The sequence below is a fragment of the Erpetoichthys calabaricus genome, chromosome 3 (genome assembly GCF_900747795.2).
Source record: "Erpetoichthys calabaricus chromosome 3, fErpCal1.3, whole genome shotgun sequence".
Classification (NCBI taxonomy): Eukaryota; Metazoa; Chordata; class Cladistia; order Polypteriformes; family Polypteridae; genus Erpetoichthys; species Erpetoichthys calabaricus.
The window spans coordinates 2139927-2156131 of NC_041396.2; the positions used below are offsets into that span (position 1 = coordinate 2139927).

Below are 16205 nucleotides of genomic sequence, written 5' to 3' on the forward strand. Positions count from 1 at the left end.
TAGAGGTGGCATTGAGTAAGTAAAGCTGGGATGAAACATTAGTGTGTGTGTTTATATTTAAGGCTGGAATATTTCAAAGGGGGGGATTCTTCTCTGTAGCCACTGCATGAAGAGATCAAAGGTACATAAGCAGGTGTGACACGGAGGTGCAGGTCAAGCAGGTAGAGTGGATCATAAGGACTTAACAGACCGACTGGCAAATCAGCTACCGTAGAGAGACAGGTGAACAGAGTAAGGGGCACACGCTGGTGTAATATGGACAGCCAGGTGAAATAACCCCTGTGGGAGAGTCCACCAGGTAAATGAAGTAAGAGGTACATGTGAGGAAAATTAGGATGGATAAGAAGGTGTAATACAAGTAAAGAAGGTAAGACGTGTCACACCTGCTCATACACCAACATAAGAAGGTGTGATTTAGACGTCCAGGTAGAACAAGCACCGTATATACTGAGGAGCTGATAGACCTGCAGACGTGCACATCAGCTAAGGTAGAGAAACAGGTGTGATAGTCAACCAAGTAAAGAGACACACGCAGGTCTAATCCATCCACTCATCCACCAAACTGAGCCTTTGTTTAGGTCTGGAGGGAAATCAGCATGACCCTACCAGAGTACCCTCTCATGCCAACACCCACCCTGACTTGGGGAGATCGTGCAAGCTCAACACAGGCAGCAAACAGATGAGGACTGAAACTGCGCCACCCCTGGAGTGTACCAAGGTGCCAGTGAACCGATCCTTATTTTGAATCTGCCCAGCGGGTATCCCAAGGGCGACATTCACTGCAGTCCACTTCCGGTCCTTTTTTTGGTGCTCAGTTGCTCAATGGATGTCATGATTGGTGGTGTGAGGGCAACGGGCAGCCTGTGACCTTTAGCACAGGGTAACAGTGAACAAGTATCTTACCATCTGTAGCTGGAAGGGGTGGAGAGGGTGGCACAGCTGGCGTCTCCGGAGGTTTCACGGTTGTGCTTGTGTTATCTGAAAGGAAAAGAGGAACTCCTGAATATGCATCAAAGAATGAAGGAAGAACCACAGAATGATAATCAACAGAGCACTTCAATCCAGTATGGTGCGATGCCAGGCACTGGTGGGCACACCCACTGCCCAAAGTTTACTGACAGGCCCCATCAACAACAAAATGACATTGACATTGGGGGGGGTGATCCTTTATTAATCTCAGTAGGTCTTGTTTTTGATTTTTTATCATTCTTCTGAACTGTAGCTGTGATGTCCTTCACTTGATGTTAGAGGTGGCATTGAGGAAGTAAAGCTGGGAAGAAATCTTAGTTTGTGTGTTCATTTAAGGCTGTAAAGCAACAAAAATGGGAATATTTCAAAGGGGGGGATTCTTCTCTATACCCACTGTATGCTTGTATCTATTGTGATAGAACCTCCTCAAGATACCTTGGGATGATAAAAAATAAGAGAAGAATGAAGAGCGCTGCTAACAGAGCTCCGCTATAGACGTCCATCACCCCCTGGGTGGACCTAATGAGGATGAAATGTGTGGGAGACTTCAGTTTGCTCCCAGCCTCTCTCTTCAGTTTTATTTGACAGACACTGGCCATCTCACTGTAGGAGAGCAGGAGAGACTCGACTTGGCTCATTACAAATGTTTTTCTTGGCGTCTTGGTTTGTAGGCCTGTTTCCTGGGGATATTTGGGGCGCGGATTCAGAAAATCGCATTGGATCAACCACATCAGCTCTAGTGTCTTTACCGAAGACAACAACTTAGTATTCTGCAATGACATCGGAAACCATCCATCCATCCATTAGCCAACCCGCTATATCCTAACTACATGGTCACGGGGGTCTGCTGGAGCCAATCCCAGCCAACACAGGGCACAAGGCAGGGAACAAACCCCGGGCAGGGCGCCAGCCCACCACAGACATCAGAAACCTTCTGAAGAAAATTGGTCTTTCAGAAAACAAACCAAGTGAATGGCGTCTTTTCATCGACCGTTCAAAACGTAGTTTGAAAAGTGTGGTTTTAAATGAGGGCAACAACTACGGTTCTACTCCAATTGGTCACTCCACCAGGATGAAAGAGGAGTACAAGGCCATCTCTTAAGTCTTGGAAAAAATAAATTACCAAGAACATCAATAGGAGATTTGTGTAGACTTGACACCTTGGTACCCCTGACATATATTTGTAGGAAGTCACAACGCATAAGAGAGATCCTGAAGGACTGGAAAATGGCAAATATCATCTCATTATATAAGAGCAACTATAGGCCAGTAAGCTTAATGGGCATCACAGGAAAATTAATGGAAGGAATTATTAAGGATAAGTTTGAGCAACACCTGGCAAGGACAGGACAGTCAGCGTGGGGTCAGAAGAGGGAGGTCGTGTTTTACTAACATGCTGGAATTCTATGGGGAGGAAACAAAAGGATACGACCAGAGAGGAGCAGATGAGATTATTGATCTGGACTTTCAGAAAGCATTTGATAAGGTGCCACATGAGAGGGTGGGCATCAAACTAAAAGAAATGTCAGTTCAGGGTGTGGTGTGTAGATGGGTGCAGAATTGTCTCAGACACAAGAAGCAGAGGGTGATGAGGGTGTGAGGAACCTCATCAGATTTAAGAGTGGTGACCAGCAGGGGGCAGTGTAGGGGCTGCTGCTATTTTTAATATATATATATATATATATATATAAATATAAATGATTTAGATAGGAATATAAATAAGCTGGTGAAGTTTGCTGATGATACCAAGATAGGTGGATTATAAGATAATTTGGAATACATTATATAATCACAGAAGGACTTGGACGGCAGACAGGCTTGGGCAGATTTGTGGCAGATGAGATTTAATGTCAGTAAATGTAAAGAATTGCACATAGGAAGTAAAAATGTGAGGTTTGAATACACAATGGGAGGTCAGAAAATTGAGAGTCCACCTTATGAGAAGAACTTAGGAGTCGTAGTGGACTCTAAGCTATCGACTTCCCGACAGTGTTCAGAAGCCATTAAGAAGGCTAACAGAATGTCAGGTTATATAGCGCCTTGATGTGTGGAGTACAAGTCACAGGAGGTTCTGCTCAAGCTTCATAACACACTGGTGAGGCCTCATCTGGAGTCCTGTGTGCAGTTTTGGTCTCCATAAAGACATAGCAGCACAAGAGAAGGTCCAGAGAAGAGCGACTAGGCCGATTACGGGGGGCTACAGGGTTGAGTTAGGAGGAAAGATTAAAAGAGCTGAGCCTTTATAGTGATGAAGAGGAGACCTGACTGAAGTGTTTAAAATGATGAAGTGAATCAGTCCAGCAGACCGAGACGGTGACTTTAAAATGAGTTCATCAAGAACACGGGGACACAGTTGGAAACTTGTGAAGGGAAAATTTTGCAAACATTACGAAGTTTTTCTTTACACAAAGAACGATAGACACTTGGAATAAGTGACCAAGTAGTGTGGTGGACAGGAGGACTTCAGGGACTTTCAAAACTCGACTTGATGTTATTTTAGAAGAATTAAGTGGACAGGACTGGTGGGCTTTGTTGGGCTGAATGGCCTGTTCTTATCTCGAGTGTTCTAAGGTACCCAATAAAACTGGCCAGCTGAGAGTGAGTAAGACCTGTGATGGCCGTTGTCTGCTTCAGTACTGGCTCCTGCCAAGCATCTGATAGTCCCAGGACAAGTTGGAATTGAATAATCATGGAAAAATGTAATCATTCAAAACAAAATAGAATTTGTTTTCATTACATAAATCCACCAGAGTCACTTACACCTGACCGCCATTTCAATGTCGCAGCAGAAATCGAGGCTCGTCAGACCAGGTGACGTTTCTCCAATCTTCTTTTTTTTTGCTAAGCCCGTGTGACTTGTGGCCTCAGTGGCCTGTTGTTAACTGACAGGAGTGACACCCGCCGTGGTCTCCTGCTGCTGTAGCCACCCCAAGCTGCTCTTGTGCACACCTCACTTGTCACGAGTGCTTATTTGAGTTCCTGTCGCCTTTCTATCTGCTCAGACCACTCTGGCCATTGACCTCTGACCTCTCTGTAAACCCTCGAGATGGTTGTGTGTGAAAGTCCCAGCAGATGAGCAGCCGTGTGGCACCAACAACCACGCCATCACATTCAAAGTCCCTTCAGTCCCCCTTCCTGCCCCATTCTGATGCTTTGCTTGAACTTCAGCAGGTCATCGTTCAGATGTCAGGTGTGTGTTTGGTGTGTTTCATCTTAAGGGGCTTTTTCCTGGGTGTTGTTAATATTCAGGTGGCAGAGGGGAAATTCAGTAGGGCTTAGGTGTTGGCTGTCCCTCATTTTAAAAGCGTAGCGGCTTCCCTTGCTACGTAAATCTTGTAGCACCCTCCGCACAGGCTATAAGCGTGAGAGTCGTGGAGTGACGTCAAGACGTGCCAAGTATAATTTAGTCATGACAGTCATGACAAGTATGAAACCATTAACTGATGTACACAAGAACTTGTATTAGAGAAGAAAGTTTAGTTTAAAAATTGTGTTAAAAGAATTACTGATCTGCAGTGGGCTGGCGCCCTGCCCGGGGTTTGTTTCCTGCCTTGTGCCCTGTGTTGGCTGGGATTGGCTCCAGCAGACCCCCGTGACCCTGTACTTAGGATATAGTGGGTTAGATGGATGAATTACTGATTGGGATGAATAGTGAAAAACATAGAAACATGGACAAGAACATGGAGCGATGTGGAAAAACACAGGAGTGGCTACAGTGCCTAATACGAGACATCGCTCTGATCCAGCATCATGCTAAGGGGGGCACTAAGGGTGCCAAAGCCAGAAACGTCTTTGAAGAAAAGCCACTCCACCTGGACTAGGGTGACGGTTCAATGACACAAAGCAAACGCTGGAGTGGCTTCAGGACGAGTCTCTGGGGGTCCCTGAGTGGCCCGAGACGACGTGTAGAGAGACCTGAAGATGGCCGTTTACAGACGCTTCCCATTTTATCTTACAGAGTTTGAGAGGATCTGCCCAAATGTAGGGGCGCAAATTGTGTCGAGACTTAAACTAGAAGACCACCAAAGGGGCTTCTCCAAGGTACTGAATGAAGGGGCTGGATGCTGGTAGGAATGGCAGATTTCAGTTTTTGATTTGGAATAAATTCCTCTTGAGGTGGACCAGAAGAGAATGTGAGGAGTGCAAGTGACAGGGTGACGATGATGAGTAACGGAGGATGACATTGGCCGAGTTTTAATGCAAGTTTTCCTGTAAGCCCATCATGCTTCAGCTTTATTGAAATGAGCCCCGGGTGGTGGTCCTGTTGCCATGGTGATTACTTAATTTATTTTATTTCACCCTGTCCGTGTCTCCTGTCCTATTATTATTTTTTTTTATTATTATCATTCTTGTTGTTACCTCTATTGCTGCCTATAAAGTTTTGCCCACCAATGTTTTGGATGAGGTGGCACCGATGAAGACGCGTAACTCACAAAGACTGTTTGCAAAGGACACTGGGATAGGGGGCTGGCCTTGAGGGAGATGGTGCTATCATGTGACTTGAAGCAGCTCCGCCCCATCTTTATTTAATTTGCATCTCTAGTATCTGCCACATTGCCACCTACCTGTCCCAACTGGAGCAGGTGGACTAGAAGAAGACAAAGAAGAAGAAGAAGATGAAGATGAAGATGAAGGTGGGATTGTCACTTTTTGGGGAGTCTGACTGTTAGGTGGTTTCCATGGATTACAGCCAGTGAGGTTACTTGCTGCAAAAGAAAAAGAACACATTGAGGCCCCTGAAAGAAAACCCGGACCACCATTAGACAACATGCCCACCTGGTCACTGTTTGGAGATGCCAGGCTCTTCCCCTAACCTAACGTGATGCAAATGAGGCAGCCATTACCTGAGCGGGCACCACATTCAGAAACATTTGGGACCCCACAGCCGACCGGCCACCCACTGGCCAAACTTTACTAGGACACCCAGTTACAGAGCGGCATATTTATTGTGATTTTACCAGCTGAATGGACCGCCCTAAAACTTACAGAAGAAAGAAAAAAAAAAGGTGGGAATTCTACTGAAAGCCCCCTGAGGATCGGAGTGACGGGTCATGGTGGTAAACCACTAGGGGGCAGCCCTGAGTGTTCTACTGACCGGTGCCAGAGACTCAGTGTGACGGAGCAGGATAAGAAGAAGGCCATTGTGGACCAGTAGGGGGCGCCACTGTGTGCTGCAGTGACTGATGCTAAAGGGTCAGGGTGACGACAACAACATTTATTAATTTATTTCTATAGCACATTGTCATACAATATCTCAAAGAAAGAAAGAAAGAAAGACTAGGCTGTAATATTAAACAAGGTAAGGCCAGAAGAAAAACGAAATAAAAAATAAATAAATAAAAACAAAATCTGCAGGGGTCCGAAGGCCAAGCTATTGTGCTCATGGCTGTTAACCACTAGGAGGAGCTCTTGAGTGTTCTGCTGGGTGACAAGAGCAGGGGCCATTGCTGTCATGAGTGTGGACCAGTAGAGGGCGCCACTGTGTGCTGTACTGCCTCATGCCAGAGGGTCAAGAGTGGCAAAGACAGGCAGCTATGGCCATGATTGTTGATTACTGGGCCGGCCATCAAGTTACGATTCTCCAGGCAATTGTAACCAAGACTGTGGGCCAGTAGAGGGCGCCAATCCCTTCTCATGCCCGTCTTTGCTAGCGGGTGGCAGCACAGTGTAACTGCCATCTATTGGTTTGCTCATTAACTCTCTTTTTGAGTTTGATGTATCCATTTTTTAGTTCCTTTTTTTTCCTGTGGCTTGAATCCTTGAACGGACTTTTTGGCCCAGTTGAGGGGACAACCCTGACACAAGATGAGTGGGACATAAGGCTACTTCAAGGAGGACACCCTGTGTTGTCATTAAGGCTGGTGATCTCAGAAAATGGCTGAGGCGGCTGTCACCAAGGGGTGCTGGTTATGCTTGTACCCCGTGCCTTAGCCAGGAGGGTGTTGGAGACGACCAGGGAGGCCCAAAATGGTTAGGAAGCCACTGGGTTGTTGTTGACCAGTGACAAGGGCAGGTAGCCCAGGATTTGACTCAAGGGTGCAGGCATACCAACGGCCTGTAGAGGGCGCTGGGGCCTGCATTGAACAACAGAGCAGAACCCCAGCTGGGACTTAACATGCCAGTGCCAGGTGACCTCAGAGTAGTGAAGAACAGGGGCAAAACTGGGGGTGTGGGGGGCTAGCCAGTACTTACAAGCCCCAGGTACCTTCCTTATTCTCCTCCCTTAACTTTAGTTCAAATGTCTGCTGATGTTCAAGCTTGGAGAAGATGGCATCATCCTATGGAATGGATGATGGGTGATCATGATGGATGATAGTGGCAGGTGGACCCAAAAAGATTAACAAGCAGAAAAATAGACCCTCTTGTGAAACACATGCTGACTAAGATGTGATGGTGGGTGGACCTCATTAGCTCAAGCTTGGAGATGTTGGAGCCATCTTGTCTGAGGCATGCTGGGTAAGAGGTGTTGACAAAGGTCCCAATTACTCAAATTTGGAGAAGGTAGTGCCCTCTTGTGGAGATTGTGCCATGTAAAAGGTAGTGACTGGTGGTCCTAATAAGCACAAGCGTTGAGAAGGTGGCCCCCTTTTGTAGGAGAGCTTGTCATGTAAGATGTGGTGACAGATGGTCCTGTTAAGGTCAAGCTTGTGTGACCTGGCCTTGTGTTTGACGCGGCTGCCCCTTAATAACGTCAGTGACCCCCCCCAAGCGCAGTCTTACCTTTGTAGCACATGAAGGGTCGAAGGTTCACGCAGTTTGAGTCGATCCAGCCAGTCGTTGTCATCGCCACACAGGGGATTAAATCGATGTTGTTGGGGTCTCCAGGAGTCCAGTATGAGTGTATCATGACAGACCAGTCCGTCCACATCCACATGGACATCCACTGGTAGTTGAGCCCGATCCACATGTAGCCGTATGTGCTGTCGCTGTCTGGGAGGCTCTGCAGGACGTCCTGCGGGGAGGCAAACTCCACGGTGGCCAAGTCGGTGTAGTAAGTCCGGCAGTAGGTCTGGGCGTCTCTCCAAGTGAGGGGTTTCTTCACGACGAAAAACGAGTCAGAGGAATTGGCGACGGGGACCTGGACAACTGAAAGGAAGACATGGAAAGACAGAGTGCTGGGGTCAGGCCATGACAGTGGGCATCGAGGGTGGAGGAGAACAAACAGGAGCAGGTAGAGACCCGTGAAGCCCACCATCCAGCCTCAATGTGTCCAATTAAGAGGAAGTGATAGCTAATGGGAAGGACAAGCACAAACAGAAAGAGACCCCCCTGCCATGCTGTGCTGTCACAAATCCTTCACAGTGTTAGCCCATGAGCTGGCACGTCACCTGATAAGAGTGAGACCCTCTACATGTAAATACTGTGGGACAGGAACCTGAAAAAGAGTCACAGGGTGACCTGAGGGACCCCAACTGGGGCCAGAGAGGAGGGTCCAGTGTGCAGATGGTGGATCTCACAATACTGCTAGTGGGCGGCCCTAAAACATGGGGACATACGTGTCACCTCGCCAAAGGCCACCCCGAGACATAAAAGAAGAAAAAAAAAATGACAACAGCAATGTGGCCAAGATGGTGACATCAGACATAAGAGGAACCCGAATCACCGAAGAAGAAATGGAGGGAGTGTGAGCAGAGTCAGTAAACGAGAAGCTGAGGTGAACCTGCACACGCAAATGGAAGATGCAGCCAAGGACAGCGAAAAGGTACAAAGAAGACGCAAGAGCAGGTGGGACACACAGAGGGAGAGAGACGGAGTGTTAAACAGCCACCGGGGACGTCAGGTGGACTGCAGAGGTGCAGGTAAAGCAAGCAATGTGGACAAGCAGGAGCCACAGAGATAGAGGTAGAGGAGCAGGCGTGAAACACCAACAGGTAAGTAGAGAGGAAGGCACATCAACAGGTGCGATACAGACGGTCAGGTAAATCAGCGGAGGTACAGTAGGTGTGACAGTCAAGCAGGTAAAGCCATCAAGAGGCGAAATGGAGAGTCGGTGGAGAGTGAAGTGCGACAAAGACAGTCAGGTGTATAAGCAAGTGTGACACAGAGATGGAGGTGAAATGACTACTGTGTTAAGGTAGGGGGACAGACAGACAGACAGGTAGACCTACTAAGGTATAGAAACAGGTGTGCTACACCAACAGGTAGAGACTGGGTGAGCAGGTGAGATACAGAGGTCCAGGTACGGCGAGCACCGCGTATGAAGAGGTGCAACACACAAAGAGGCAAACCAGTTAAGTTCGAGAAACAGGGATGATACACCAACAGGTGAAGAGTGTAAGGCACACCAACAGGTGTGATACAGACATCCAGGTAGAATAGGAACTCTGTGTGTGAGCCGGCACAACAGACAGTCAGGTAAGCAGGTAAATAAGGTAGAAGCAGGTGTAATATGGCGGTCAGGGCGGCGCGGTGTAGAGAAACAGTCAGCCAGCTAAATAAAATACGAGGTAGAGGCAGGTAAATGAATGAATGCCGAATGAGTGCCTTTTATTGTCACTATACACCTGTACAATGAGATTAAAAGCAGCTCCTTCAGTGCAGACATACAGTATATGTAGAACACAACAAGTAAATAAAATAAACAAATGGTGCAAAAAGTTGCAAAAAAAAAGTTCTGAGACGCTATACACAAATGGAAAGAATAATAACTAAATCGAGTGTTTGCACATTATTTAAATACTGGAAAGAATAAATAACTATTGCACTATTGGGTTATTGCACATAATTTAAATATTGCACAATAATGCTGATCATGTGCAGTGAGTAGTGGATGCTGGACCCTGAGAGTAATGATATTGTACAGTATACAGATATTAGTTATTATTCAGTACCATTTAGATATTGGATATTGCACAGTTGATGGACAGAAGGAAGTCCAGGGGTTGGGAGTTAGACTGTGTAGTCCGTGCAAGTGTGAGTTTAGAATGGTTATGGCTTTTGGGAAAAAACTGTTCTTGAGTCTTTGTCCTTATTGTGATGCACCTGTAGCACCTCCTAGAGGGCAGCAGGTCAAACAGATCAGACCCAGGGTGGCAGCTGTCCTTGATGTTTTTTGCTCTGCTGAGGCAGCGGGAGATGTAAATGTCCATCAAGGAGGGGAGAGGGCAGCCGATGATCTTCTGTGCTGCCTTTACTACTCTCTGAAGCCTCTCCCTGTCTGCCATGGTGCAGCTGCCATACCATACTGTGATATGGTACGTCAGCAGGCTCTCGATGGACAAGCAGTAGAAGGTCAGTAGCAGGTTGGAGTCCAGTTTGTGCTTTCTGAGGACCCTCAGGAAGTGTAACCGCTGCTGAGCCTTCTTGATGACCGATGTGATGTTGTCTGTCCAGGAGATGTCAACGAAGATAAGGACGCCAAGAAACTGGAAGGTATGGACCCTCTCCACACACTCGCCATTGATGTAAAGGGGGGCTAGGTCGTTGCTGTGCCTCCTGAAGTCCACAATGATCTACTTGGTTTTTCTGGTGTTCAGAGCCAGATTGTTCTCTCAACACCAGGCTGCCAACTTCAGGACCTCCTCTCTGTAAGCTGCCTCGTCTCCCTTTGAGATGAGTCCGACCACTGTGGTGTCATCAGCAAACTTGACGATGAGGTGGTTGTTTTGGGCCGGACTGCAGTCGTGGGTGTAGAGACAGTACAGAAGGGGGCTCAGCACACAGCCTTGTGGGGTACCGGTGTTCAGTGTGCGAATGGAGGAGTGGTGGGGTCTGAGTCTCACAGACTGGAGCCGGTTGGTAAAAAAGTCTTTTATCCAGACACATGTGAGAGGGGGGAGGCCAAGAGTGACCAGTTTGGTGATGAGAATGTCAGGAATGATTAAATTAAAAACTGAGCTGTAATCCACAAACAGCATCCGGACGTAGCTCTGCTGCTGCTCCAGATGGCTCAGCACAGAGTGGAGAACTACAGCAATGGCGTCTTCTGTGGATCTGTTCGTGCGATATGCGAATTGGTAGGGATCGAAGTCTTGGGGGAGATAGTCCTTGATGTGCTGGAGAACCAGTCTCTCGAAGCACTTCATGATTACTGGAGTGAGGGCCACAGGGCGATAATCATTTAGGCTGGTGATGGGAGACTTCTTCGGCACTGGAATGATTGTGGCTGATTTAAGGCAGGATGGAATGACTGCCTGGGCTAGGGAGAGGTTGAAGATTTTGGTAAAGATAAAGGTGAGCTGGTGAGGATGGTGTAACACAGCCAGGTAAATTAAGTCAGGTGTATATGCAGGTTTGATACAACAAGGTGAATGGCAAATGAATCAGAGAAATCTCAAGATCAGAGATTGAAAATGAGATCAGAAAGAGGGGCCTGCAGGTGTGCTCAGGTAAACGGAGTGCGGTAAGAGGGACACGCGGGGTTAGGGACAGTCAGGCACCTCAGCTAAGGTGTAAGAGCCAATCTTAGAAAGTAAAGCTTAGGGTTAAACTCATATTACTCACTTTGTGAATTTCCCATTGGGATTAATAAAGTATCTATCTATCTATCTATCTATCTATCTATCTATCTATCTATCTATCTATCTATCTATCTATCTATCTATCTATCTATCTATCTATCTATCTATCTATCTATCATATAGCACCTTTCACTCTATCTATCTATCTATCTATCTATCTATCTATCTATCTATCTATCTATCTATCTATCTATCTATCTATCTATCTATCTATCTAGATAGTGAGCAAGAGAGCTGAGGAAACTTCGTGCCAGCAAAGCAGCAGGTCCAGATGGAGTATCACCACGACTGCTGAAGGCCTGTGCGTTGGAGCTGGGGAGTCCTCTACAGCGCATCCTCAACCTGAACCTGGAACAGGGGAAAGTCCCGAGGCTTTGGAAAACATCTTGCATCACCCCAGTCCCAAAGGTATCACGTCCTGGTGAGCTGAATGACTTCCGGCCTGTCACTCTAACATCACATGTGATGAAGACCATGGAGCGGCTGCTGTTTCACCACCTGAGGCCACAGGTCCAACATGCCCTCGACCCTCTGCAGTTCGCATACCAGGAGAAGGTGGGAGCGGAAGATGCCATCATCTACATGCTACATCGATCCCTCTCCCACTTGGACAGAGGCAGTGGCGCTGTAAGAATTATGTTTCTAGACTTCTCTAGCGCCTTCAACACCATCCAACCTCTGCTCCTTAGGGACAAGATGACAGAGATGGGAGTAGATTCATACCAGGTGGCATGGATCGTGGACTATCTTACAAACAGACCTCAGTATGTGCGTCTTGGGAATTGCAGATCTGACATTGTGGTCAGCAACACAGGAGCGCCGCAGGGGACTGTACTTTCTCCGGTCCTGTTCAGCCAACATACATCAGACTTCCAATATAACTCGGAGTCCTGCCATGTGCAAAAGTTTGCTGACAACACTGCTATCGTGGGCTGCATCAGGAGTGGGCAGGAGGAGGAGTATAGGAACCTAATCAAGGACTTTGTTAAATGGTGCGACTTAAACCACCTACAACTGAACACCAGCAAAACCAAGGAACTGGTGGAGGATTTTAGGAGACCCAGGCCCCTCATGGACCCCGTGATCATCAGAGGTGACTGTGTGCAGAGGGTGCAGACCTATAAATACCTGGGAGTGCAGCTGGACGATAAATTGGACTGGACTGACAATACTGATTCTCTGTGCAAGAAAGGACAGAGCCGACTATACTTCCTTAGAAGACTGGCATCCTTCAACATCTGCAGTAAGATGCTGCAGATGTTCTATCAGATGGTTGTGGCGAGTGCCCTCTTCTACGCAGTGGTGTGCTGGGGAGGCAGCATTAAGGAGAAGGATGCCTCACGCCTGGACAAACTGGTGAGGAAGGCAGGCTCTATTGTTGGCATGGAGCTGGACGGTTTGACATCCGTAGCAGAGCAACGGGCACTCAGCAGGCTCCTATCAATTATGGAGAATCCACTACATCCATTAAACAGTGTCATCTCCAGACAGAGGAGCAGCTTCAGTGACAGACTGCTGTCACCGTCCTGCTCCACTGACAGACTGAGGAGATTGTACCTCCACCACACTATGCGACTCTTCAATTCCACCAGAGGGGGTAAACGTTGAACATTATTCAAGTTATTGTCTGTTTTTTACCTGCATTTTTATTTATTACTCTTTAATTTAATATTTTTTGCTGCTGGAGTATGTGAATTTCCCCCTGGGATTAATAAAGTATCTATCTATCTATCTATCTATCTATCTATCTATCTATCTATCTATCTATCTATCTATCTATCTATCTATCTATCTATCTATCTATCTATCTATCATATAGTGCCTTTCACTCTATCTATCTATCTATCTATCTATCTATCTATCTATCTATCTATCTATCTATCTATCTATCTATCTATCTATCTATCTATCTATCTATCTATCTGTTACATAGTGCCTTTCACTCTATCTATCTATCTATCTATCTATCTATCTATCTATCTATCTATCTATCTATCTATCTATCTATCTATCTATCTATCTATCTATCTATCTATCTATCTATCATTTGAATAGAACAGACTTTTCTTCCATAGTCATACACAATGGTATAGTCCTTTCCCCCTGTAAGTTAGTAAAGATAGAACTTTCTTGCTATAACTGAGACGCCGGGTGCTAATTGAGTCCGTTGCCGTTTAAAGCAGGTGGTCTCAGTGCACAGGGGCTTGAGAAATGGGGTAGGCGTACAGTTTTCTGACCGTCCTCATTTTGAAATGGTTCAGAAAAGTTAAGTAATTAGTAACGATTTGAGATGTAACAGGATATAAACTTTGAACAGAACTTTTCTTATGAATTTTTCTTTTTTTTTGTTGCTATTTTCATTTTCTTTTTGTGTGCTCTTCTGAACTCCCATCTCTGCATGATCGTAAATGAACGCAAGGTCGCCGTACCTGAACTTGAGAAGATTTAAGAGACTGTGATATTATAATTGTATTTTGCCCGCGTCATGGAAGCCTCGCTGTGATGAAGCCGTCTGTCGTCAGAGCGTTCGACTGTGACGTGTTGTTGAGGTCAGGAAACGCCCTACTCGAACTGCTGTCATGGCAACGCCTACCCAGAACTCAAGTGAAGTCAGGAGTGATCGGAGTGCGGATTCAAAGCCAGAGAATGTGATTGGAGATCTTAAAGGTCATATAAGTCGGAGGAAAGATCGGCTTTCTGAGCTTATGGCTGAAATCGAAAGCCTTAAAGATACTAAAGAAAATCATTTAAAAGTAGCGCAAAAGCTTGGAATCTTTCGTGAGACGCAGAGTCAGACTGCGGAGCTGAATAAAAGACTACTGTCAGCGCTAAGTAAAGAAGGCGCAATTAAAAAGCACAAAACGTCATTCACAGAAAGCTCTAAGAAATGGAACGAATTTATTAGCGCTACAGCGACATGGCTGAAGGATACAAACAGCCTTTTAAGACACTCATCTGACGAGCAGCCAGTTAATCAACTCGGAGAGATGCAATTGCAAGCACAGGATCGCACAAAGTCAGGAGTACGGCAAGCTTCTCCTCAGTCAAAGCGCGCTCCCGATAAGAAAGGCGGCTTGTCGTCACAGCAAAGCGCTGCGGCACCATCACCTTCTTCGGCAGTGTTGGTTGAACAATCGACACTCGATATAATCCTACAAATGCTACGTGAACTTCAGGTTAAAGTGGAAAGGCAGGAACAATCCACAACTAGCGTAAGAAGCGACACTCAGAGCTCCAGAAATGATATACTGGACGTGCTAACGTGGAATCAGGCGGAATGTCATAAAGCAGTCACTGAAATGATTAAATCGCTAACCGAACAAACGATCGCTCCTGCGCCGCGGGGTGAAGCGCCACCCAGGCAGGTCCCTTTATTTTCAGGTGACCCGTTAGCTTATGCAGACTTTATTAGGGCTTTTGATCGCGCTGTTGGGAATGTGCTAGAAAGCCCACAAGATAAATTAGATTATTTGATCCAATTCACAAGAGGTCCCGCTCAGGATTTAGTTAAAGGCTGTGTGCTACTGCCATCAAGTCGAGGTTATGAAAAGGCCAGAAAGCAACTTGAATTTTACTACGGCGATGAAATATTCATAGATGATGCGTACATAAGTAAGGCCTTGAAGTGGCCTCAAATAAAACAAAATGACGGAGAGGCCCTGAGAGACTATGCAACCTTTCTTGATAACTGTATGGACTCCATGACCAAAGCAAGAAATCGATTGGCATTTAATAGCAATGAAAGTATCCGTACTGTACTCTCAAAGCTCCCCTCTTCGTTACGATACATGTGGGGAAACGTAGCTTATGAAACTGAAGAAAGAGAAGACAGAGAGACTGACATTCGCGATTTAACTTCCTTTTTACATCGACAGGCTAAGATATTTATGCACCCTATTTATGGGAAAGCTTCAAGAGGCAGCACAGAGAAAAAGGACAAGAGCGACAAGGGCAGGTCTCCTCTTATGTACGGCCAGAGATCAGGAGGCAACTTCACTACAAGTATTACTGATGATGATACCTGCGCATTTGAAAGGCCTTGTGTATTCTGTAATGGCCAGCATACCCTTGCTGAATGTAGAAAAATCAAAGAACTGCCACATAAAGAAAGAATCGACTTTTTAAAATCGAAAGGTTTATGCTTTCGCTGTCTCAAACAGGGGCACCTTGGTAAGAACTGTAAAGAAAGAATGAAATGTCAGACGTGTTGTTGTCAGCACCCAGACATCCTGCACATCAAAAAAGAGGTTGGAGCGACACCTACCGGACGGGAAACCGAGACGGCACTCCATTAAAATGAAAATAATTAAGGTAATGATTCACACTTAATATTTTCAATCTGAACCAATAGAATTCTTTTTATCTTATTGAACCCACAATTTTTAAGTTGAGGCAAACCATTTAAAGTGATTGGGTGCAATTCACTTGTTTTATACTGAAGTAAATCGATTTTTTAAGTTGTTACAATTTAAAATGGTTTATTGGTGGTAACCTGTTTTTATGTATTAGAAATATTATGAACATAACACATTGCAATGCTGTACTTTTTACATCTATTTAAAAATGTAGCGCAAATACACAAGCATTTTGCAGTATAAATCTTAAATCCATCCATCCATTATTCAACCCGCTCTATCCTAATTACAGGGTCACGTGGGGCTGCTGGAGCCAATCCCAGCCAACACAGGGCGCAAGGCAGGAACAAACCCCGGGCAGGGCGCCAGCCCACCGCAGTAAATCTTAAATAGACAACAACGAATTATTAAACGTTTCTAC

At 45.9% G+C, this 16205-nt stretch overlaps 1 protein-coding gene across 1 annotated transcript in view; it reads right to left on the reverse strand.

Moving 5' to 3' along the window:
* Positions 1-16205, reverse strand: part of LOC127527272 (macrophage mannose receptor 1-like) — a 54968-nt gene that overhangs the window by 6617 nt on the left and 32146 nt on the right. Inside the window, exon 5 of the mRNA XM_051925420.1 lies at positions 904-978. Coding sequence (XP_051781380.1) covers positions 904-978 — 75 coding nt within the window. The remainder of the gene's footprint in view (positions 1-903; positions 979-16205) is intronic.